We start from the raw sequence: 24,676 nt of genomic DNA, 5'->3' as shown, positions 1-24,676 counted from the left end.
GAGATAGTGAATTGGTGGGTTTTTGTTAAATGTGAGCCAAAATCATCACAATTAAAAGAACCAAAGACTTAAACTACTTCAGTCTGTGTGCATTGAATTTAATACACGAGTTTCACAATTTGAGTTGAATTGCTGAAATAAACTTTTCCACGACATTCTAATTTATTGAGATGCACCTGTATGACCTAGGTGTTTCTTTGAACTGAAAACTACACATTATAGGATTTTCATTTGAGTTTACAGACTCATTTAACAGTCAGCAGTATTTACTATATCCTAAGCTTATATTATCATTTGCAAAACAGAAAGAATGTTAAGTTTTCAGTTGGTTCTCATAAATACTTGATATAATGATTGCAATGAGGTATGTTATATACTCCAGAAAAAGGACACAAAACATTTCAGTTCAAAGACTCATTTCAAGTAAGCTTTAATGTGCTCCAGTTTGACTGAACCACAGTGGCCCAAGGGATCTTTCCGCAGAAATGTACAGTACTATGTCCAGAGAATAAATGGGAAGAATGTGTGGAAGGATGAAATGTATTGGAGTTTAATTGCATTTTTGGAGATCCTCAGCCTTCAGCTTGCTTCCCATCCAAACAGTTTCATCCGCACAGCCATTAAAAGAAAAGAAAAAAAGAAAATAAATAAAAATCAAGAAAGGAAATCCTGGAAATGTACCGTCACAAAATGGAACATCACAATTGACATTCGAACATTCAATGCCTCTCTGAGCTTTAATCACAGCTTTACCTTTTAATATTTTTAGTCACTAATCCTGATTTTTCAAACTACTTAAACTTGAGCTCGTCTTCCCTTAAAAGTGTGCAGTCACAACCTCTTTAATCAGCATTACAGTAATACAACATAGACAGCATTGCACATTTAACCTTCAATACTTCAGTACAAAAGAACTAGTAGAAAGTACCAATACGAGTGGTCGTAGTCCATCATCTTCATCATCATCACCACTTTTTACAAAACAAATTACATTTTACTAAACAAAAAAAAAACAACAAAAATGGATTCTCTGGATGAATTTCTACAGTTAACCGAACAGGAAGGCATAAAATGGCCTAATAAATACATTTCTTGGAGTCCTCATCTTATAGAGTTATAGCCACTCCTGCTCCAAACACACTGCAGGATTTCTGCACTACAGCCCCATGATGCTAGTCTCACTGTATGCTCTGTATGGAATGTTAATGTAGACGTTCGTTTACTCATTTTTAGCTGATCTGTACATCCAAACCATCTGCATCTGGGAACAACACTTACTCATTAATTCTGATGTTATGATCAAATCTATTTCTCACTCTGAATTAAAAGGATAATTCACCTAAAAGGAAAGTTCTGTCATTATTGACCTGCTCTCATGCCATTCCATGCATGCTGTTATTTATTAAAGACTGCACATTTTCAGTGATTAACAACTTACTTTTTTGGAATGGTTACACAAAGTGCAACATATGGCTATTGCGCACAAGTTGCATTGTGTGGCATATTATGATGGTGTTTTCTCATTTTTGGAGCTTAATCGTCATGTTCACCACAGACAAAGTTGCATATTTCTTCAAAATGTTCTACTTCCATGAAAAATAACAACATGCACGTTTTGTGAGCACATAAGGGTGAGAAAATAATAGAACTTCCATTGTTGGATCAACTGTGCCTTTAAAAACAAGTCTTGATAAGTTATAAAATAACTGTTAAAACGGAGTGGTGTCAAAATCTAAAAGAAAGTAACTAAAGTATGACACATTGAACATAATTTTTCTGTACAGAGCTCAATAGATACTATACAACACCTCCACGTAAGTAGGCTGAAAGTCTTGTATTATACAACTCTATAATTAATTCAATACAACAAAAACATTCTATATCTTAACTGTACATGTGGAAAAAGTCGGTTTAAGTCTGTTACGATAATTCGCTCGACAGATCTCTGTCCTGCCGACCCTGAAAGGGTTTCGATATTATTGCAAGATGGTTGTTTTAACCAGGCGTATATCACGAGGTCATGAAGATCAAGCTAGGGCATTTTTTCTCTTTTTCATCTTTTTGCATTCATATTTTTTTCTCCACTACACATTACAGCAGTAGCTTACAGAAGCAGTAACTCACAATGGCGCTCAAACTTCCTGGCCAGATTCCTTTTTTTAGTGTTCCCTACAGTTTTGTATTTTTTGGAACCCTTTGCTTACAGCTTGAGCTCATTGGCAATTTTGGAAGCGATGTTCTTGAAGGCGATGGACGTCCCCGATATGCGTTTGAAGCGCACGCCGTTGAGAGACAGACGGGGCAGTTTGCACACCTCCATCTCCCACTGGACGAGACTGTCCTGCCGTGCGTCGCCGTGCACGCAGAAGAGCAAGAAGCGCTCGCGCTGCTCGTAGTCGCAATTGTTGGCATCCAGCACCTTGCGGATTTCTCTCATCATGTCTCCCGGCTCCATGGACGAGGTGGTCTTCATGCTCCAGGTGAAGCGCAGTGATCTGGGCTTCGAGTCACGGCCTTCCTCCTTGGGTTCTCCGGATCCGCTCCTGACGACCAACACAGAAGCATTCAGAATGACTCTCATCACAGACTAGAACAGTTAGAAGAGTTCCTCTGATCTGGGTGTTGTGGAGTTAAAGCCTGTTCACACCGAGAACAAGCTTTAATAATCATTTTAATGATATCACTTTCAGTGCGATTTGTGCAGCTGATGAATGATGAAAACATTGACCATCAGAATCCACACAACTTTAAGGAACTGGAATGTTTAAAGAGGCATTGGTTTGCACACTAATAAAGTTATTGTTATAGTTGCGAACAGGTCTAACAGTTTTAATAATCATTCTAGTGAAATCCACACAGATAATTGTTGAAATCACTTTCAGAATAATTTTTCCAACTGATTGGCAGCCAATTAGAATCCATCTGAGTTTAAAGATATTCAGCACCTACAGCGGCACACGCCAAAACTACAGTGCGCAATTACAATATATAATTTTATCAGAGTTGGTTTGTGCGCTAATATAGTTAGTATTATGGTTATAGTTATTTAAGGGCCATATCAAATACAATAATTATAAATATAAAGTTTTAATAATCGTTAGAATTCTATGAGAATAGTGATGTCCACGCTAAAACTATAACGATAATAACACAGAGGAGCGATATCTATGGATTCACTTTCAGAACGATTTTTACAACTAATGAATAATAAAAACATTGTCGGCCAATCAGATTCCATCCAACTTTAAAGCACTTGAGCTTTTAAAGCGGCATGACGACAAAACTGCAGTGCGCACTTATAATAAACTATTTTATCAAACGTTGGTTTGTACGCTACTATAGTTATCATTATGGTTATCATTATCGGCGTGAAAATAACTTTAATTGCCGTTCACATCAAATACAATAATTATAAATACAAAGTTTTAATAATCACTCTAATTCTATGGAATAGCGACATCCACACTACAGCAATAACGAAAACGACACAAAGGAATAATATCGTTGGAATTACTTTCAGATCGTTTTTTCCAACTGATGAATGAAAAAAACAGTGACAGCCAATCAGATTCCATCCAACTTTAAAGCGCTTGAGCTTTTAAAGCGGCAGACGACAAAACTGCAGTGCGCACTTAATTTTAATTGCACGTTGATTTGTACACTAATGTAGCTATCAGCACAATACCTATAAAGTTTTAATAATCGTTATAATTCTCTGATAATAGCAAAGTCCACATCACAGATATAACGATAACGACACAAAGGAACAATATCGGCGGAAACGCTTTCAAGAGCGATTTTTTTTCGCCTAATGAACAATAAAAACATTGACAGCCAATCAGAATCTGCTCGAATTTAAAGAGCTTGAGCATTTAAATCACCAGACAACATAATTGCATCACGCACTTATAATAAACAGAACGTTATTGTCCGTTAGTGTGGACGCTAATATATTGTTATAGTTATCTGTATATTTATCGTTCTTGGTGTGAACAGACCTTTTTTCTTTACAAAACCAATAAGGTTTTTTTTATTAGACACACATTATATTTTGTATATATAGTGGAATTGGTTTCTATTAGACATCTGCTGGCTGATGTTGAACGTCCATTTTTGCTTATTTGAGGTATTAATATTTTCGGTATCAGTGCCTCCCTAATATAAAGGGACTGAGCAATGAGCAAGGTAGTTTAGAATGGTAAAACCTGCATCAGGAAGATAGAAGACAGCTCTCAATGATTAGAAAACATGCAAAATACACCAAACAATCAGAAACCTCACACACACACATGCATAGTCAAATACTGTACACTGGTCATCTGAACCATTTCAATCAACACAGAGTCTTGTCGACTGACCGGAGGAGGCAACAACAAATACCACATAAGACAGAGGATCTATGAAAACCTCACCTCAAACTGTACGCCCGACCGTGGGCCTCTCCTTCACTGGGTACCCTTGGGAAATATCAGAGGTCATGTTGAGAAAACAGTGGACGACTAAACTCTAAAACCATTGATTAGTACAACAGACAACAGTTCCTAGGCAACTGTAAATGGCCTACTGCTGAGGGCCGTTCACACCAAGAGCAATAACTATAAGAACTATATTAGTTTTTATTACATTACACTTTATTTGCTCAATTTTATTTTGTGAAAACTTACTACGTATATGGAATAACCGTTTTATAAAAGCAATAAGCCCCGTGAAGCCGTGGTTTACAGTGAATTTATAACAGCTAAGGGGCGTTATTAGGCACGACGCAAAGCAATATGCCCCATGAAGCCGTTGTTTATAGTGAATTTATAACAGCTAAGGGGTGTTGTTTGGCATGCTTCACGCTTCCGCTTCGCGTCGTACCTAACAACGCCCCTTAGCTGTTATAAATTCACTGTAAACCACGGCTTCATGGGGCTTATTGCTTTATTAAAAATGGCTCTAAAAATGATTCCATTGACATCACTATTCTCTTACAATGATAATGAAAACTTTCTGGTTTAGGTTAGAGTTAGTGGTTAATATTAGTTTCAGCATTTCAGTGATAACCGATGAAAACTTTAGGCTGAACTGGTTTGAAATCACATGAAAAAAAAACCTTCTGAAAGAGATTCCATCAATATCGTTAGTGTGGACATTGCTATTCTTTTACGATGATTATTAAAACTTTATTGTTATGGTTAATTTTGGGGTTAGTATTTGTTTCATCATTATGTAGGCAATCAACACTGTGATTAACATGACCAATTAAATCTTTAGAATCAGCTGAAGGCAGGGTTTGCGAAAAAACTGGCTTGTGAAAAAAAATCACATGAAAAAAATGACTCTGAAAGTGTTTCCAACAGCACTGCTCCTCTGTTGTTATTATATAACTGTGGTGTGGACATCGCTATTCTCCTAGAATTAGGACTATTATTAAAACTTTATGCTTACAGTTATCGTCCTTGATGTGAACAGAATACATACTGCTGCTGATGTTTTCATCATGTTGCTGTTTTTTTAATAAAAACAAAAAACCATTAGCAGTGCATTATGGGGATTTTACCACTGCTTCATGTGTGCCTGTGAACTTCTCTTAGCTTTGGTGAAATCACTGTGATGAATGGACTCTTGTTTCTTTACTTCATCATTCTTACTGCATAACAGAAGTCCAAAAACTGCCTTTTTGTGATTTTGATTGGTGGTGGAGAGTGGAAACTGAGGAAAGTTTCTTATAGCACAGAGATATGGTGAGAGGGGAACGGGTACAGGACCACTACAGACCAACAGCATTCAACAGATCCAATCAGACTACAGCTAAACACCAGCAGTCTCCACGGGTAAAGTCTGAGGTGGGGGAAGTGTCATCATCAGTCTGCAGGCCGTGCAAACATTCACAGAGGTGTCATTAGTAAGAAACACACGGGTCGACAGGAGTCTATTTCTGAGGAGAAGGGTGTGTGAGGACACATTTCCACATGTTAGTCTGGTATGAAATATGTCAACCTATTGTTCCCTACCTCGCTGTTCTGAAAGACAGAGTTCTATAACACAAACAAACAAACAAACACAGCATGTTCAAAACCAAAGCGCGGACCCGAGACCGGTGGGTCAGCCATGAAATCTGAAGAATAAATTAACTTAAGTGAAAATGACCACACACATATTATATAGAAGACTCATTTATCTATAATTACACTAGTCCTTTAAGTTTTTAATAAATGTATAGCTCACCAAAAAATATAAATTTACGCTCAGGCCATTTTAGATTAGGATGAGTTTATTTCTTCATCAGGTTTGGAGAAATGTAGCACTGCATCAGTGTCTCAGCAATGGATGCTCTGCAGTGAATGGGTGCCGTCAGAATGAGAGTCCAAACAGCTGATAAAAACATCACAATAATCCACACCACTCCAGTCCATCAATTAACATCTAGACAAAAGCTGCATGTTTGTAAGAAAGTCCATAATCCATAATAACGCTTCCTCCAGTGAAAAAGTCCATCTGCTGTGAAAATCTCAAAAATTCAAAATCACCCCCACATTTTTGTTTAGAGCTGTTTTGGCTCGTAAACGGTGCTTGATCTGTGCAGATTTCTCTCCTGATTCAGACCTGATGACTTTTTCACTGGAGGAAGCATTATTATGAATTATGGACTCACATTTTAGCTGAAAGCAACGGTTTGAAGTTAAAAACGCCTTGATGGATTGGTTTATTACAAACACACAGCTTTTGGCTTCACAAGTTGTTAATTGATGTACTGGAGTGGTGTGGATTGCTTGTGGATTATTGTGATGTTTTTATCAGCTGTTTGGACTCTCATTCTGACGGCACCCATTCACTGCAGAGCATCCATTGCTGAGACACTGAGGCAATGCTACATTTCTCCAAATCTGATGAAGAAACAAAACTCATTCTAATCTTGGATGGCCTGAGGGTGAGTAAATCATCAGCAGATTTTCATTTTTGTGTGAACTGTTCCTTTAAGAGTGTAATTCCTGCAGCACTAGCGTCACCAAATCAACCTGCAAACAGGCAGTAGGGGGCAGGTCTGAGAGAGATGTTGACACATGCCCGATCAGCTCACTTTACACTGTGTCCTTCACTCACTGCAGCTCACTCCGAGTCGATGCATGCGCAGCACTGAGCATGAGTGTGTGTATGTGTGTGTGTGTGAGTGTCAGGCCACCTGGCTCGCTCTCTTCCATACACACACAGCACAGCGTAGGGCTTTAACAGTTAAAGGGAGATTTCCTGTGCTAATGGTTTGTAAAGAGTGTAAAGCAGTGGTACTCAATCAGGGGCCGGATCCACTAGGGGCCCACAGCAAAATTCCAAGGGCGCCTCAAGGTGAAGTCATTTAAAGTATTAAATACTTCTAACTTGCATGAGAAACTTACATTTGAATTCTAAAAAGTACTATAAGAACAACAAACTGATACACAAAGTCTGGGAGTCAGTAAGATTTTTTGTTTTTTAAAGAAGTCTCTTCTGCTCATCAAGGCTGCATTTATTTGATCAAAAAGTACAGTAAAAACAGTAATATTGTGAAATTTAAAAACAGTTTTCTATGTGAATCTCTGTTAAAATGTAATGTATTTCTGTGATGCGCAGCTATATTTTCAGCATCATTACTCCAGTCTTCAGTGTCACATGATCTTCAGAAATCATTCTAATATGCTGATCTGCTGCTCAAGAAACATTTCTGATTATTATCAAAAATGTGTGCAGCAAAAATGCATTAAATTGATTTAAAGTGACAGTACAGACATTTATAATGTTACAAAAGATTTCAACAATTATAATGATAAGAACCATTATCAATAATTGAGCACCAAATCAACATATTTCTGAAGACTGGAATAATGGCTTCTGAAAATTTATGTAAAATAAATGTCATTTTAAAATATATTAAAATAGATTCAGTTCTTTTAAATTGATTTATATTTCACAATGTGAAACTGTTTTGCTGCATTTTTAATCAAATAAATGAAGTCTTGGTGAGCAGAGACAATTTCTTTCAAAAACATCAACAAATCATAATTATTCAAAACCTTTGACTAGTAGTGCAACTCATCATTACTGAGCTCTGTCTGAGTTTTTTTACAGTACTGCTGAATCCTGACCTGACTTCCACACAAACCTCAGGAGACGGTCAGTGACGGATCTGGAGACTGACCTGCGCACAAGCTTGGAGGTGAGCTTGCTGATGAATCCGGACGAGGTTCCCCTGCGGGCCTGAGCGAGAGCGCCCGTGTCGTGGGACAGCGAGGGGGACGCGGGAGGGCCGTTGTATGTGGCGCTGCGGCGGTCTCTGAGCTGCGCCCCGTGGAAGGTGCTCCGGCTGGAGGTGCCCCGAGGAAAGCGAGTCCGATCCGGAGTCATGCTGCTGATGCTGTGAGCCGACGGAGACGTGGATGGAGCCCTGGAGCCAGAGCTGCTGACACACAGACGGTGATTCACAGTGATTTCATGACATCTCTCAAGGAACCAGACTCAGAAACAAAACTGTTAATTCTTTACAAATTATTTAACTATAAAACCAGTTGAATCTCTATACATAAACAAAACATAAATGTTATCTGAAATAAAAAAAAATTTTTTTTTGGTTTTGTATTAAAATAAACTAAATACAAATCAACAAAAAAAAAACTATGTAGACATTAAAAAAAATAGTAGAAATGACAAAAATGACTAATAGCAAAAATTTTAAAGAAAACCTGGACCACAAAACCAGTCATAAGGGTAATTTTTTTTAAATTGAGATGTATACATCATCTGAAATCTGAATAAAAAAGTTTTCCATTGATGTATGGTTTGTTAGGATAGGACAATATTTGTCCGAGATGCAACTATTTGAAAATATGGAATCTGAGGGTGCAAAAAAATCTAAATATTGAGAAAATCATCTTTAAAGTTGTCCAAATTAAGTTCTTAGCAATGCATATTACTAATCAAATATTAAGTTTTAATATATTTACAGTAGGAAATTTACAAAATATCTTCATGGAACATGATCTTTACTTGATATCCTAATGATTTTTGGCATAAAAGATAAATGTATAATTTTGACCCATACAATGTATTTTTGGCTATTGCTACAAATATACCCCAGCGACTTAAGACTGCTTTTGTGCTCCAGGGTCACATATATAAAAACTAAAATATAAGAAAATATAGAAACAAATTCCAAAAACTAGCAAACACTATAGTAGAATCTCAATGATAGCTCAATGAAATACTGAAGAGCATGTCGGCTCACCCCTTGAATTCAGCGTCGTCCTCGATGGGCGGCAGCGGAGACTTGCTGGGGTGGCCTGAGGCGGACATGGACTTCACATGCCGCGGCCGAGTGGACACTCCTGGAGACACTGAGGAAGATGCACTCGCAGAGGCGGACATCTCCGTCAGACTGAGACAGAGAAGAGGAAGACATCAGTCTTGACAACATATGTGAATCAATTATTCATGCGCCTTTCACATCAAGAACAATGCAAACACAGATTGCAAGAAATTTAGCATGTTTTAATGCATAATAAAACCAGAGACCAGGCATTTTCTGCACTGATTTTGGGGGGAAATCTGCAGAATTATTTCAAACATGGTGAAATATGTAAAACTTTGCTGAGAGTGCATAATCACATGGTAAAAAAAAAATAAAAATTTTATTTTACTATACTATTATTTTTTAGTTTTAGTTTTCATTTTAATTTTAGTTCATGTTTTAGTAATTTTGTTGTGTTTTTTTTTTATTTTCTTACTTTTTAATAGATCTACATATTTTTATTAGTTTTAGTTATTTTAGTACATCTAGTTAAAGTAAAAGGAAATAAGAAATGTTGCCTTGTTTTTTATTTCATTTTATTTGAAGATTATTCTATTTCAAGTAACAAAAATTTATTTTTATGGTTTTGGTTGTAGTTCATTATAATTACCCTGGTACAAAAATTAATTCTAATTAAGCAGTATCTCACAAGAAAGATTGAGATACTCAGCACGCTACTGCAAGTGTGATATGCCTGCACACAAACTTGTGCACGAAATCTGCATATGCATATTTTCACGAACAAATCATGATCCATCAGTAACTTTCATGCTTATACTAAATTTATGTATTTATTTTTAAATTATATTTAAACATGTAGGAACCACATATATGCCAAAAAAAAAAAAAAAAATCACATATTCTGGATGGCCTTATAAATGTGTTATGATAAAATTTTATTCATAGACATTTTATCTTAAATATATTTAAAATATTATACATTTATTGTATTGTATTATATACATATACACACACACACACACACACACAATGTGAACCTATTGTTTTTACATACAACAATTCTATAAGCAAAAGTTAATATTGCTTAACTGACATTTCACATACAATATGTTCAGATATTGTGTTTTTGTTTTTGCTCAACCAACAAAAATATTCCCTGAAGAAGCCAAAGCAGAAAACAAAATTGGAGTAATACAAATTATTGCTATATTATATTGTTATAAAAAGCTGTTATGTTGTTATTAAAAGCTAGTATTTTGATACACAATATCAGAACAAATATTAATAATAATAATTTAGATGCAATGAATATATATATTAAACACACATTCTCATTTTGTTATTCATGTTGGTTTCGGTTATGGCTTTCACATCTTATCAGGAATGGACACGGAGAGCTGATGTCAGTGGTTTTATGTGAAGGTCTATATCCATGCACAGTTTGAGAAACGCTGCGGTGAAGCCGTGGGTTTGGAGTCTGCTCACCTGCTGTCTTTGCCGTTGGGTACGGCCGAGTACCGGTCTGTACTGGATCTCTCACACACGTATGTATTCCTCCTCGTCATTCCTCCAGCAGCACTATTCTGCTCACACAAGCACACATCATTATAGACGGAGAATGTGAGCTAGTGTTAGTCGCGTGTATTCGTATCACATGGTACGTGATGTAGCGGCTCGTGTGACCTCTCACCCCTGAAGCTGTGGAGGACTTCCTGCGTTCCTGGGCCGCCAGAGGAGAGGCGGCCATGTCTCCTTTAGAGCTGGAGGAGGGCAGCTTACTCTCCTCCTTCTTCTTCTCTCCCTCCACGCTGCTGGCCTGAGAGCGTTTGGTGTGAGAGACGGCCGGAGGTATGGACGGAGCCACTGCACAGAATCAGACTCATGTTCAGAACAACATGGAAATATGTCAGCTCAAAATCAAATAAATTAGATCAACAGATTTGGGTTCTTTTTAAAACATTGGAACGTTTATAGAGCTTGATTTTTATTTAAAAGAAATGGATCACCCAAAATTCTGTCATTTACTCATCTTCAATGAGTTTCAAACCTGTATGACTTTCTGTCTTCTGTGGAACAGTTGAAAGTTGTTTTGAAGAATGTTGGTAACCAAACAGTTCTGGGTTCCATTGACTTCCGTAGGAATGGGGAAAAAAATGCAAAAAAATGGAAGCCAATGGGATTTGAAACTCTTTGGTTACCAACATACTTCAAACTATCATCTTTTTACATTCCACAGAAGAAATAAAGTCATACAGGTTTGGAACAACATGAGAATTTTTATTTGTAGATGAACTCTCCCCAGTGTTGCCAGGTCTGCGGTTTTCCCGTGGAATCAGGCTACTTTAACACTGTTGCCGCGGGTTGTTTTTCATATCCGTGGTCTGAAGCAATCCCAATAACGTGATATTTAGCACTTGGAATGCAAATTTTAAAAGGAGAACATGTATTTTACATGTATTTTACCCCCCACCCCACCCCAGTAGCAACTGGGTGGGTTTTGTTGTGAAAACCTGGCAACCCTGACTATCCCTTTAAATGGACAGGTTTAAACTTCTTTACATTAAAATGATCTTGGAAACTTTTTACTGTGCCTTAATTTATTTTTTCTACTTAATTTATTTATTGTTATACCTTTTACACCAGACCTAGATTTCCTAAAACTAAGAAAATGTATAATAAAAATGTATTATATAATTTTTTTAGTGGTGTCAAAATAAGCATGTTAACGCAGGCGATTAATTATTTCAGTTTAACACATAAAAAATATTTAACGCAATTAACGCAGGGGCGGGGCTAGTGTTGGCCACCCCACTCACAACTGCTGCTTCTGTTACTTTTTCTCTTGACAAGAAGTGCATTTATTCAGTCGCAGAACGACTGAGAACGGGAGACGTTTCAGACGCGCGCTCCTCTTCACTTCGGTGCCAGACGCGAGTCAAGCGAGCACGGAAACAGTACTGTGCTTGCAGCGCATGCTCTTCAATTGCACGCACAAAGGCGCCAGCGCGCGCTGTAGCCTGTATCCTTTCATATGAAAGCGCGAAATAAACTATGTGCATGCAATGTTGTGGTCAGTTAAGTCATGAAGTTACCAAAAAGGCGATTAAAGCTGCCGTAAAAATGTGCATGCATGTAATATATTTTATATGAGTCACATTTAAGAACATGTCTCTGAAATGGTTTTCAAAACTGTCCTGGAGCAGCCCAGCACTGTCTCACTCATCTAACACACCTGATTCAACTCGTCAGCTCATTAATAGAGACTTTAAGAGCTGAAGTGGGTCAGAAAAGGTAAAGAGAGATGAGAGAAAATATGATGCATGTCAGATCCCCGTCACGATCAGCAGCGGCAGCTCTTAAAGTAATAGCAGTCAAAATAACCTGATAACCAGCTGCTGTGATGTCTATTAATCAAAGGACAAAGAAAAAAAGAGGAAAAAATAACTTTTACAGCTTTAAGGATTTATCTATATTTAATTTAGAATTTAGTGTTTGATAACTTTAGTTTCAATTTCTGGTAAATATGACATTTATTATAATGGGTTTATGTGAAGATTGTTTACTTCTTTAAGTTAACTTAAAATAGAAGTTATTTTTTAAAGTCTAGTAAATGTTCAAATTGATAGTTCTCAATTATAGTGTAATGTTGAATGGCTATAGTCAATGGTTAAATATTATGGGGTTATAGAGAAATCAATACTGGCCTTCAGTCATAAAAAAGATGCCATTAAACAAATATTTTAAAATATACTGTCTTTATGTTGTTTGTACATTAATTTGAAATTATTGCAATATAAAAGTATGTTTAAAAACTTTAATGTTAGGTGGGATTAATCGCGATTAATTTCAGAAAAATGTGCGATTAATTAGTTAATTTTTTTTAATCGATCGACAGCACTACATTTTTTATATAAAACCTATGCATGCCACATTCTGTATGTAGACTATACATCCAAAATGAGCCAACAACTGTTTCTGAACAGCAGCATCAGAAAATTAATTATTCGATAACTGATAACTGCAGTTTTGAGCTAAATTAATGTATTACTCAGAATGAATTGAAATGTTGAGTGTGTGTTTTGTACCGTGGTCGCTGAATCGGCGCTGTTTCTGCGTGGCTGAGATACTGCGCTGGACTTTGGAGTGTGCTGGTGACTGTGTAGAGCTGTTGTTCAGGTCACTGCTGGGTCGTGACCTTTGACACAGGTTTGTGGTGGACAGCGAATCGCTTCCTTCAAACTAAAACGAGCGAACAAAACCAGGTCAGGGTTATTATAGTTAACTAAAACTTCTTCATTTCAGCTAGCTACAAGGGCACGATTTCTCTTTTTAACGTATTTCAGCTTGATGCAATAAAATAAAATAAACAAAATTACAAAAACTTTTATAAAAGTAAAAATGTATTCAAAATATTAATGAAATATAATAGTATCTCAATGATGGCAAAACAGCACTGCATAGAATCTACTTTATGAAGTGGATGAAGCATTAGTATTTACGAATGATGTTTTGATCGTTAATAAACACACATGACTTGCCTCTGGAGGTTTCCTGCCCAGCAGAAGATACGTGGCCATGACCTCATCATACTTCTGCCCTACTAACGCCTCTGTGATCTCATCTTTAGGGAAACCCATAGTGATCATCAGCTCTGCAAAAAGAGAAGAGGTGTGTTGATGCACACAGAAGAATCTCGTTCTATGTGATCCTTGCCCAAGCGCACATACTTTTGGCCATGTAGTATATGATATGGACAGACTTTCTTGAGTTTTAAACATTATTGCATTAATAGGAAATAAGGAGTGAAACCCAGAAGGTCAGGGAAGGTACAGACCTATCCGTTTGGTGTCGCTGAAATCTGCCTCAGGTTCTGTATACGGCTTCAGCTCCTCTTCATCATGACCTACATTCATCCAGCGGTCCTTCATGATTTGCTGTGAGAGATTGACACACCTTTGCATATTAATGTATTAATTTACTATTAATATTTTATCAATTAGCAGTTATATATATATATAGATTCAGAATATTTGAAACTGTTTCAATACTCATTTTCCACAGTATCGATACAGCGCTTTCTCGCTTTCTGTTCTCGTCATCATGAAGTTTGCACACAATAAATGTGTATTTTACAGAAGTATATACTATGGTTCAATGCTCTAGATATTTTCAGAGAGAAGCGCATCAGTGTGTTCTTACACACGAGTAGTTTTCAGAGTCTCAGAGCATCGTCACTCACAGTAAACGCAACATCTCTGTATGTGCTGTGAGTTTGAAGTGCACCAGGAAACACAAGTGTTACATTTTATTTTCACATTCACAATTTCCAACATTTTTTGAACAGATGATTACAGCATTACACACAGATTTGATATGAGAAGCATTTGCAAACCTGTTGTCACGGACAGTTTTCTGCCAAAACTAAGCCTTGAGGGTTTAACTCTTGCAAGTGAAGAAATTAAACCATAAGTATTGTAATTTTACAACTGTAAACTAGAACAATTAATTAACTTATTATGAAACCTACACTTTTTCTCAAAGCAGGTGTACTTTTAAAAGCAATACATTTCTGCCTTACTCTTCAAACTGTTTGCCCTTAATATTGTGCCATTTTTTCTCCTGTGGTATCGAAAATAGTATAAAATATTAATATTTGTCAAGATGTTAGAAAATGGCAGTATTGGGACACTAGCACCAAAGCATACACAGACATGCTGCTGTGAGTATGCAAGACAAGCTACTGCACAGAAACATATATAATATCCTCCACAGCAGATCTAGACAGGTGGTGCTGGGGAGGAGGAGGCTGTCGAGGAACTGAAAACACTGAAACAGACTATTTAAATGTTGAGCAAAAAAGCTCATAGGCTGCAGATTAGGGCTGTGCAATATGGACAAAAAAAACCTATCGTGATTTCTTTGATAAATTTTGCGATTTCGATTTTAATCACGATTTTGACACACACAGACATGCTTTTCAGTCATTAATGCATTCAGTGTGAATTTGAAACATATTTCCAAAAGAAAACCAATTAGAGCTTTATCAAAAAGCTGTAACATGTTTCTAGAACAGACATAAGGCAAAATAATCACCAAGTAAAGGTGTAACAAAATGTCTCTAGAATAGACATATGGCAGAAAAAAAAAAAATCCCGTGTACAGGGATTTTTTTTGCCATGCATTGGTCATAGAGCTCTTTGTGGCGTTGCCTCAGATGTTGAAGTAGATTTGTTGCGCCAAGTTCACACGTACTCCGTCTGCAGTGAGTATACAGTATGTGTATGTTGTGCAGAAGCAGCACGGACTCATTTTGCTTTCGCACAGGATGCTTTTGCAGTCCGCTCCTGATCCGTGGCTGTTTACCACAAACACAACATTTATCCATTATTTTGATTTCAAATCCAAACATTGTTTCTGAAAATGCTTTTTCAGCATTGTGATTCTCTTTTTTATCACAGTACAGTAATACTATCTTTCATAGACATATTCACATTTAAACTCAATAAATATAACTTTGTTTAACTACCACAACGAGTGCCATCTATTATTGCCTTGCTTGTCTAAAAGTGCACTTTTCCTTGTTTTAAATTTAGCCAAAAAGCGATGTGTTGACTGTGAAACAGTAGACTATAATTATATGCATTTATGGTGTAATTACTCAATTTCCGGTAATACACACACAACCATGTTTCCGTTAACGTGTGCGGAAAAAATACGCACCACTGACGGAGTGTGTAGACCTGACGTTACGTTTGTATGCCCGCCCGGTCTGTTATGTTGTCGTGCTCCATTTAGGTGTGCTGCATTCTGATTGGTCCAGATAGCATACTGCGGGAGGTCGGGGGCGCGGAAAATCGTGCTATAAAGCGATTTAGAAATCGTGCACGCTTAAATCACGATTTTATGATGATTTCGATTAATCACACAGCCCTACTGCAGATGCAACAGGGGTGAATCTGCTTCCACCATTTGGTTTACACTGCGATTGCTAGAGGAATAACATGTGACCCTGGAGCACAAAACCAGTCTTAAGAGTCAATTTCTCGAAATTGAGATTTATACATCATCTGAAACCTGAATAAATCTGGAATCTGAGGGTGCAAAAAAATCTAAATATTGAGAAAATCATCTTTAAAGTTGTCCAAATGAAGTTCTTAGCAATGCATATTACTAATCAAAAATTAAATTTTGATATATTTACTGTAGGAAATTTACAAAATATCTTCATGGAACATGATCTTTACTTAATAGCCTAATGATTTTTGGCATAAAAGAAAAATGGATAATTTTGACCCATACAATGTATTTTTGGCTATTGCTACAAATATACCCCAGCGACTTAAGACTGGTTTGTGCTCCAGGGTCACATATTGAGTACCTATCATCTAGAGTGTCCTGACTGAATTTCAGGTCATTTCTAAACAAGTTTCTACTACTCGTGACATGCCAGGTTTAATGTTAACAAACGTATGATTAGGATTTGATTTCACTTGACTTCAAAAGACTTGGAATAAAGCGTTCAGGTCTTATGGACTACTTTTATGGACTACTATGGAAACTTTTAATGGTGCTTTTGTCCTTTTCTGCGTTTACAGTTGCCCTGTTCACAGTATGCTTTCGTTGTATGGAAAAGAGCATTAGACACCTCATTTTGTGTTTCACAGAAAAGTATAAGCCCAGATGGGTGTGTGAAGTGTGCAGAGCAGTCTCACCTCTAGACTTCCACGTTTGCCTGGATTAAGCACCAACAGCTTCTTCAGAAGGTTTTCACAGTCTGTGGACATGTAGAATGGTATACGATACTTCCCTCGCAAAACTCTCTCTCGCAGCTCCTGTGTGGACCAACATTCAGAGTGAGGAGCAAACACAGCACACACAGCCAGAGCAATATGCTTGTAGGGAAACTGCTGTATTCTCATTTAGGTAAACTATATAAATCATAAGCTTAACGATGGAGCAGTGGATTTTTTTAAAGCAAACAGTGCATCACTATTACCTCTTCACAAGCAAAACAATACATCAATTAGGTAACAATTATTTGTTAACGACTATTAATTATATGTAGTTGTTTGTAACTAGGGTTGCAAAGGGGTGGAAACTGTCCGGAAAGTTTCCAAAAATCCCTGGAATATTCCAAAAAAATCCTGGAAAGTTTCCAAACTTTCTGGAATATTTCTGAAATTTACTGGAAATTTTCCACCTTTTTGCAACCCTATTTGTAACAATGCAAAATGCCACTTTTGATCAATTTAATGCATATTTGTTTTATAAGAGTCTTAATTTCTTTCAAATAACAATCTTACTGACCCATTCCTTTGAACGGTAGTATGTAACTTTATTCAAATCAAAAAAGAGTGTGTATAAAACAATTAAAGATTTTTATCAGTGATTTGCATCGTTTCACTTAATTTTATTGCATGTGATTAGGCCTTAAGTGATTTTGAATATAACTAGAAATGACCTTCAAATTCTGTCCATCAAAGGGAAGTGAGCCGCTGACAAGCGTGTACAGGATAACCCCAAGACTCCAGACGTCCACCTCTGGCCCGTCGTACTTCTTCCCCTGGAAGAGCTCGGGAGCTGCGTATGGAGGACTGCCACAGAACGTGTCCAGCTTACTCCCGATGGTGAACTCGTTACTGAAGCCAAAGTCCGCTATCTTTATATTCATGTCCGCGTCTAGCAGCAGGTTTTCAGCCTTTACAGAGAGAGAGACACACAAAGAAATGTAGCAAAGCGGTCTGCATAGAACTCAATGAAACACAAATCACTAAAGGTGAGCAGATCTTAAAGGGTGTGTGTGTCTCACCTTGAGATCCCTGTGGACTATTCTCTTCTGATGGCAGTACTGCACTGCAGACACGATCTGTAGTCACACACAAAGCCACATAATTACATCATTCCACAAACCAGCTCTTTTGTTTAACTGAGAATAGAAGCCGAGAAAGTCAGGACATGTTGTCATTTAGCATGCGTTTATGTCACAAGTTGAGAGAGAGACAGCTGGGGTCTTATATTCTCACTAACCACCTCCTGCAGTGAACTGTGCTGCAGCGACTGCAGTCCCGGGCTTTTATTGGCCTTCACTAGCAAAGCACGACAGAGAATGGTCAATTAATTATTGCACCACAGCAGGGGGTTTAATTCCCCTCACACTGAACTCCGACTAGTGTCTGTTGATTTACAGTTATCACACGAACAGCTGATCATAGTGACACATCACCACTAGAGGGTGTGCATGTGCTCGATACTAAACCCTATTCAAATGAGTCAAAATTCATTCAAGGTGAGAAGACAAGAAGATGCCCCCAGCGTATTTACTGATCATGACATGACTATTATAAATCTTTCTTTCTTTCTTTCTTTCTTTCTTTCATAAAAAGGTGTCATTTAATGTCAAATGCAAAATCAGTTACTGCAAACATGTTGTTTTATATAGATGTTTTCAGTTGGAGGAATCATCTTTTCAACCAAACCATTGTCAAGCAGAATGAAAATGTAATAAATACTGCAATAAATGTAATTAATATACTTCACTGTATGTAAACTAACACATATGAGTAAATGTCAGTATTTACCCACGTATATCTGTACTAAAACATCATGAGTATGTAAATGAATAGGCAGGGACTTTGCCGAATATTTTACTCAATGAAACACTGATTTAAACTCAAATTGTTTAATGAATTATTTAAAAATATCGGTTTCAATGAATCAGAGATGTGTTAAAAAAGTACTTCCATTATAACGCTGTTGTACTCTCAACTGCCAAAAAGTGTGCATTAAAAACTAAATTAAAATTGTGATTTTCATGACTAATTGAATTTTATATAGTTTACAAAATAATATTGAACGTATCTTAAATATTTCCTTACAAGTAACTATTTTTAAATTACTAGCACTTTTTTGTAATTGCATATTTTCAGTTCCTAGTAACTATTTTGATATTAACTAATATCCCTTTCCAATTTTACTGGTAACTATTGATAAGACACCACTTATTAATTTACATATTAATACCTATTCTAATAGTGACTAGTTCATGTTTTACTAGTTACTTTTTTTTTCTGCAAAAATGTACATTAAAAATGTAAATTAAATTTTAACTTTTGCCATTTTAAGTTAGTATGGCTGACTAACTACAGTGTCATTACTTGTCACTGGAGGAAAAGATGATGAAAACTTAAATAAAACTGACACATTAGTACCGTTTTTACATACAAAAACGTATTCATGTTAAACTAGATTATGAAATAACCATTATAAAACAAATAGTTCCGGTCCTTGATTCTGATTGGTTGAGCTGCGTTCGAAGCTGTTGTAAATTACTCTACAAACACACACCTTTGTTTACTTCTGTGTGTTGCTCGGCAACCACTTTGTTGGAACCACAACTTTGGTGGAAGAATACTGTTTTTATTAATATCATCTCCGTTTTATTCTGTGAAACCTTACTACGTAAATGGAATAACCGTTTTATAAAAGCAATAAGCCTCGTGGAGCCGTGGTTTACGGTGAATTTATAACAGCTGAGGGGGTTTTAGCTTCGCTTCGTGCTTTGCCTCGTACCTAACAACGCCCCTTAGCTGTTATAAATTAACTGTAAACCACGGCTCCACGGGGCTTATTGCTTTAATATTCTGTTATTTTATAAACATACGTTATGATTTAATACTTTTATAATGATTGTTTGATCGTTGTTTGCATTGAAATGCATTGTGGGAGAGAAGCAAATATCTTTCTAAAAAACTAGCCCATCCACTGTCAATATCTGTTGTAAATATCACACTGGATTCTTCTCCCAGTTTGACAGTGACCTAATACAATCACTATTTGAAGGGTCGAATGACTTTGCTCTATTTTTGGACAGTTGATTTAAATCTCCGCAGACTTTCAATGACTCTGTTTCAGATGTGTGTAGAGTTTGTGTGCGGCTCACCTGCCGAAACTTTGCTCTGGCTTCCTTTTCCTTCATCCTCCCATGAGCGACTAAGTAGTCAAACACTTCACCTGACATGAACAGAGACATTCAGAGATGTGTGTCATGACGTGCGCTGATACTGATATTAAATATGAATCTCACCTGTCCATCAAACTCACCTCCACTTGCATACTCCATTATTAAATAAAGTGTCTTCTCTGTTTCAATGACTTCAAATAATTTAACTGGAAGAGAGAAACAGATGCAGAGAGCGATTCAATATTTGAAGATGAAAACGCAAACATTTCAAAATCAACGGAATATTGATTCAGATGTTTCACATGGGACAATATAAATATTCTGTCTAAATCTTAAGAAATATTAGAAATATTTTCTGAATCTATCAGCCTGTCTAACTGATACATTTTATTGGCCTTAATATGATCTCAACTCAGAATTTATTTTGGGCATTTGGCATTAGTATGTTGCTAAGCTAAGCAGAATGTTTGTAATTTTTGTTAATTTTTATAATTACTATTTTCATAATGTATCACGTATCAATATAAGCATACTTTAAAGCATGACAAAATATTAAAACAATGGTTTAAAACTGCACTTTAAATGAAAACGTTTAATTTGACATGATTACAAAGTGAGCCTTTTAAAACTCTACTTAAGCGTGTTAAGAAGCAGTCATGGAAGAGTCTCTCTTTAAGTACACTTAATAATATTGTTTCGTTAATAATATGTTATCTGCAAATACATTGCTTTAGAAATATCCTTTAAAGTTTTAAAGTACACTACAAGGGCAAATGTAACAAATTTTTTCACAAGAGTAGGCAGCTCACTAGGTTTTCGAACAATATGGAGCTAAAATAGTCTCAAAATTAACATATAAAATATGATTCACAAACTTTCAATCACACTTGTGCATTCATTGTGTTTTGCTTTTATGAAATGTATTTTGTGGATGTAAATTAGGTTATTTACATATTTTGTAAATACATTCATTTTTGACACTGTTTTAACCCCACAAAGCCGAGTGCTGGAGCTGTTTGGAATGACGACAGATCTGATCTGCACATGAATTATCTCAGGAACTCATCTATGACATGGAGAAACAACACACCAGGGATGCTTGTTATGGAGATGTGCTAAAATACACGCCACATGCACAGCTTCCTGTGTCTTTAGTGCACTTTACTGTATGTGAAGAGCTTCTGTAATTCAATTGACTCTCTGTGAACAGACACTAATAACGTCTGACTGCAGTCTTTAACGCAGTGTGTGTGTTAGGAAAGATGAGAGAAAAAATGTCAGAGATAGGTGGGTAATCACAGCTTTCAGTCTGATTAATCTAAAATCCAGCTCAGTCTCAGCCAATCAGAAGCCAGCGGTGACACGCATGCGGCCCCAGGAAGGGCACGCCAGAAACAGCCAGTCATGCTAATCGATACAGAAGTGAAAACAGAGTCTTGTGCCGACAAAAGAGGCACAAAAGAGCTGAGCTGGACAGACATCAGCCGCGCAGAGCTAAAGCAGGCCGTCTGAATGACTCTCCTGTGATTCCCTTCCATTAGGAATATAAATAATCCAGTTAACATCTCACACAAATGAAGCGAGAGAAAAGAGAGGGAAAGTGCCATGTCACGGATGAAACCGAGCTGTGTATTAAAACAAGACATGATTAAGGAAGACATCACTTCCTGTTAGCAGGTCTAAACAGCTCCAGTACTTTAGGGCTTGATCAGGTGTTGTGAGCGTCAGTTTGGGGCCTCACACCAGTTTTGTTAGTGCCAACTAAAACTATTAAAAATAAATGAAAGCTAAATATAAATATAAAAATTAAAATGACAAGCACAAAATTACTAAAACTTGAACTATAATTAAACTGAAAAAATAAAAGCCAGCTTAAAACATATTAATAATTTAATAACTATTATAACAGTACACAGTATATACTAATATATATATATATATATATATATATATATATATATATATATATATATATAAATAAAATTAAATAACACAAAATAAGTAGGGCTGTGAATCTTTGAGTTGCCAGCATTCAAGATTCTGGGTTTTGATTTAATACAAAGGTAATTTTTGAATTAAAATTACAATATTTAAATTAAGATGTTTTAATTTTTACAATTCTTAAACAACTTAAATTGGATTTGATACTGTATTTTTAAAATGCATTCATTTAATTTCTTTAAATTATTTTCTTCTTAAAATTTATTTCCCCTAATTAGTCGTAAGCAAGAAAAAGACGGCATTTAAATTATTTCACGCTCAAATTCAGCATTTCACATAGGAATATGTCATTTACACCATTTCAAAGGTACCAAAAACAGCTCAACTCATTGTATGGGTCAAATTATGATTGAAATAATTGATTTTGGTGGAAAAAAAACATAAGAGAATTTCAAATACAAATAAAAGTGCAGAATATGGTATTTTAAGATGAATTCGAGCATGATGTCTTACCTATATTAGGATGATTTAAGACCTTCATAATCCTCACCTCACGAAAGAGCTGTGGGTAAAAATAGAAGCAAACAACATTAGAGAAAACATATTTATCCTTTTGCTTTAATGTTTAGTTACCTGCATATTCTGACTTTGAACTGTGACATTTTAATATTTGACCTAGACTCTCTGTTTAGTCTCAGCCAGTACCAAAAACTTACTATGATACAATATGATTTTTAAGCAATAAATAGAACTTGACCTTCGGCAACTTACTTGTTCTTGGTTTTACTGGTTCTTGGCTATTTTGAGTCAGACATGAACAACTCAGTGAACTGTTAAATGGAGAAAGGCTCTGACTGGATCACTGAATCAGTAACTTGCGTCCAATTCACAAAGAAATGTTCAGTGTGATTCAGAACTGATTCAACGGGTTCATTGTAAAAATCACCTTGTTCATGAATCAGACATTACTATTTTGTCTCGGAGCAGAACAGGTCTTGAGTTCTTCTGTTCGCGATACAAAATAATGATATGTTTTATAGTGAAATATAGTGGAATAAAGTGTAAAATGGCAAGAGCTTTGTTATAAAGTTGAATCTAGAAGGCATCAGGTTGCTACAATGAGCACCTTTAAGGAAAACCGTGTAGCTTTGCCAAAGTTTGCAAGGCTCGTGGCATTGATTCAGAAATATATTCAAGAAAAGCACTCAGCAGCAAGTGAATCAAATATTAATGAGCACATATACCACACTTCTCTCCTGGATATATGTTTTCACATTCACCCAGCTGTAAACATCGCATACAAAAATACTTTATGTCAATCAGAGTCGTTTCCTGTCTAAATGGCTGGAATAATCTGCAGTCAAATCTACAGTCAAAAACAGCCTGAAGGGTAGATGCTGGATGGACCCTAAACATGACTCCCCGTTCCTCCCCAGTGTCTCTCTACACACAGACGCTCTCCTCAGGGCTCCTCATCCATTCTCTCTATTTAGTCAAAACAACAGGAGGCCGTTTTTTGTGAATGAGTGCCGCATGAATGAACGAGCGCATCCAGCCCTGCAGCATGTCGTCACACATCAAACTGAGACACGAGACTGGAACAGGACGGGAGACCAAAATATACACTGTACACATTGAAATGTACATCAGCACATAGTGACTCTTTCACCTAGATATCACACTATAGAGTAGAGGTCAACGGATTGATCGGCCGGCCGATTAATCAGCTGATTTTTGGCATTTTTTAATTAATCGGCATCGGCCGATTGTGCTGCAAATTAGGCCGATTTATAGGCCTAATTTCACCCTTCCATAAAAAAAAGTGTCTCGCATGGCTCCGGGGGGTGAACAAAGGCCTCCTGTTGTGAATCGATGCATTTTTGTAAGAAAAATATCCATATTCATAACGTAATAATCACTTGAATCTAGCTTGCACTCACTGTTGAACACGTAAGCAGCTCCGGGGGAATGACATATGAGGTCAGCTTTGCGCATGCGCCGCTCAGAAGTGACGCATGTGGAGAGATCGAAACAAAACAACGGTCACTAATTAGAAGTACAAAACGAGGATTTCGATATAAGCCAAGAGGAGACTTGTTTTCCTTTGCTAAAGTAAGGAAACTTTGCTTCTTTTGATCCTGTTAACAAACGCTGGTTTTCACGAGACTCACCGGCGCATGCGCAGCGCTGATCTCATACGTCATCCACCCAGAGCTGCTTCTGTGTACAACTGCTGGCGCAAGCTAGATTAAAGTGATTATTACGTTTTGAATATGGATATTTTTCTAACAAAAACACATCGATTCGCTATAGGAGGCCTTTGTTCACCCCCCGAAGCCGTGTGAGACACTTTTTTTATGGAAAGGTGCTTTATATTTCACGTCTTTTGAACCGAAGCACTGCAACACCCGCTGAGTACAACGATAGAGCTTGAAAGATCAAAGACCATTTTTAATATAACTCCGACTGGATTCGTCTGAAAGAAGAGTCATATACACCTAGGATGCATCGGG

At 36.7% G+C, this 24,676-nt stretch overlaps 1 protein-coding gene across 1 annotated transcript in view; it reads right to left on the bottom strand.

Annotated features, from left to right (window-relative positions):
* Positions 1 to 420: 420 nt before the first annotated feature.
* Positions 421 to 24,676, bottom strand: part of LOC107550663 (serine/threonine-protein kinase MARK1-like) — a 40,458-nt gene continuing 16,202 nt past the window's right edge. The window contains exons 4-19 of the mRNA XM_016232001.1: positions 22,677 to 22,725; positions 20,363 to 20,428; positions 20,202 to 20,272; positions 18,072 to 18,128; positions 17,724 to 17,960; positions 16,975 to 17,094; positions 14,097 to 14,196; positions 13,801 to 13,913; positions 13,348 to 13,501; positions 10,953 to 11,125; positions 10,748 to 10,845; positions 9,239 to 9,388; positions 8,156 to 8,416; positions 4,413 to 4,457; positions 2,205 to 2,543; positions 421 to 587 (exon numbers count right to left, since the gene is read on the bottom strand). Of these exons, the coding sequence (XP_016087487.1) occupies positions 551 to 587; positions 2,205 to 2,543; positions 4,413 to 4,457; positions 8,156 to 8,416; positions 9,239 to 9,388; positions 10,748 to 10,845; positions 10,953 to 11,125; positions 13,348 to 13,501; positions 13,801 to 13,913; positions 14,097 to 14,196; positions 16,975 to 17,094; positions 17,724 to 17,960; positions 18,072 to 18,128; positions 20,202 to 20,272; positions 20,363 to 20,428; positions 22,677 to 22,725 (2,070 nt within the window). The 3' untranslated portion in view covers positions 421 to 550. The remainder of the gene's footprint in view (positions 588 to 2,204; positions 2,544 to 4,412; positions 4,458 to 8,155; positions 8,417 to 9,238; positions 9,389 to 10,747; positions 10,846 to 10,952; positions 11,126 to 13,347; positions 13,502 to 13,800; positions 13,914 to 14,096; positions 14,197 to 16,974; positions 17,095 to 17,723; positions 17,961 to 18,071; positions 18,129 to 20,201; positions 20,273 to 20,362; positions 20,429 to 22,676; positions 22,726 to 24,676) is intronic.

Source organism: Sinocyclocheilus grahami, unplaced genomic scaffold (assembly GCF_001515645.1).
Source record: "Sinocyclocheilus grahami isolate Dianchi unplaced genomic scaffold, SAMN03320097.WGS_v1.1 scaffold405.1, whole genome shotgun sequence".
Classification (NCBI taxonomy): Eukaryota; Metazoa; Chordata; class Actinopteri; order Cypriniformes; family Cyprinidae; genus Sinocyclocheilus; species Sinocyclocheilus grahami.
Note: the sequence above shows the minus strand (reverse complement) of the source record. Positions and strands in the feature narration are given on the sequence as shown.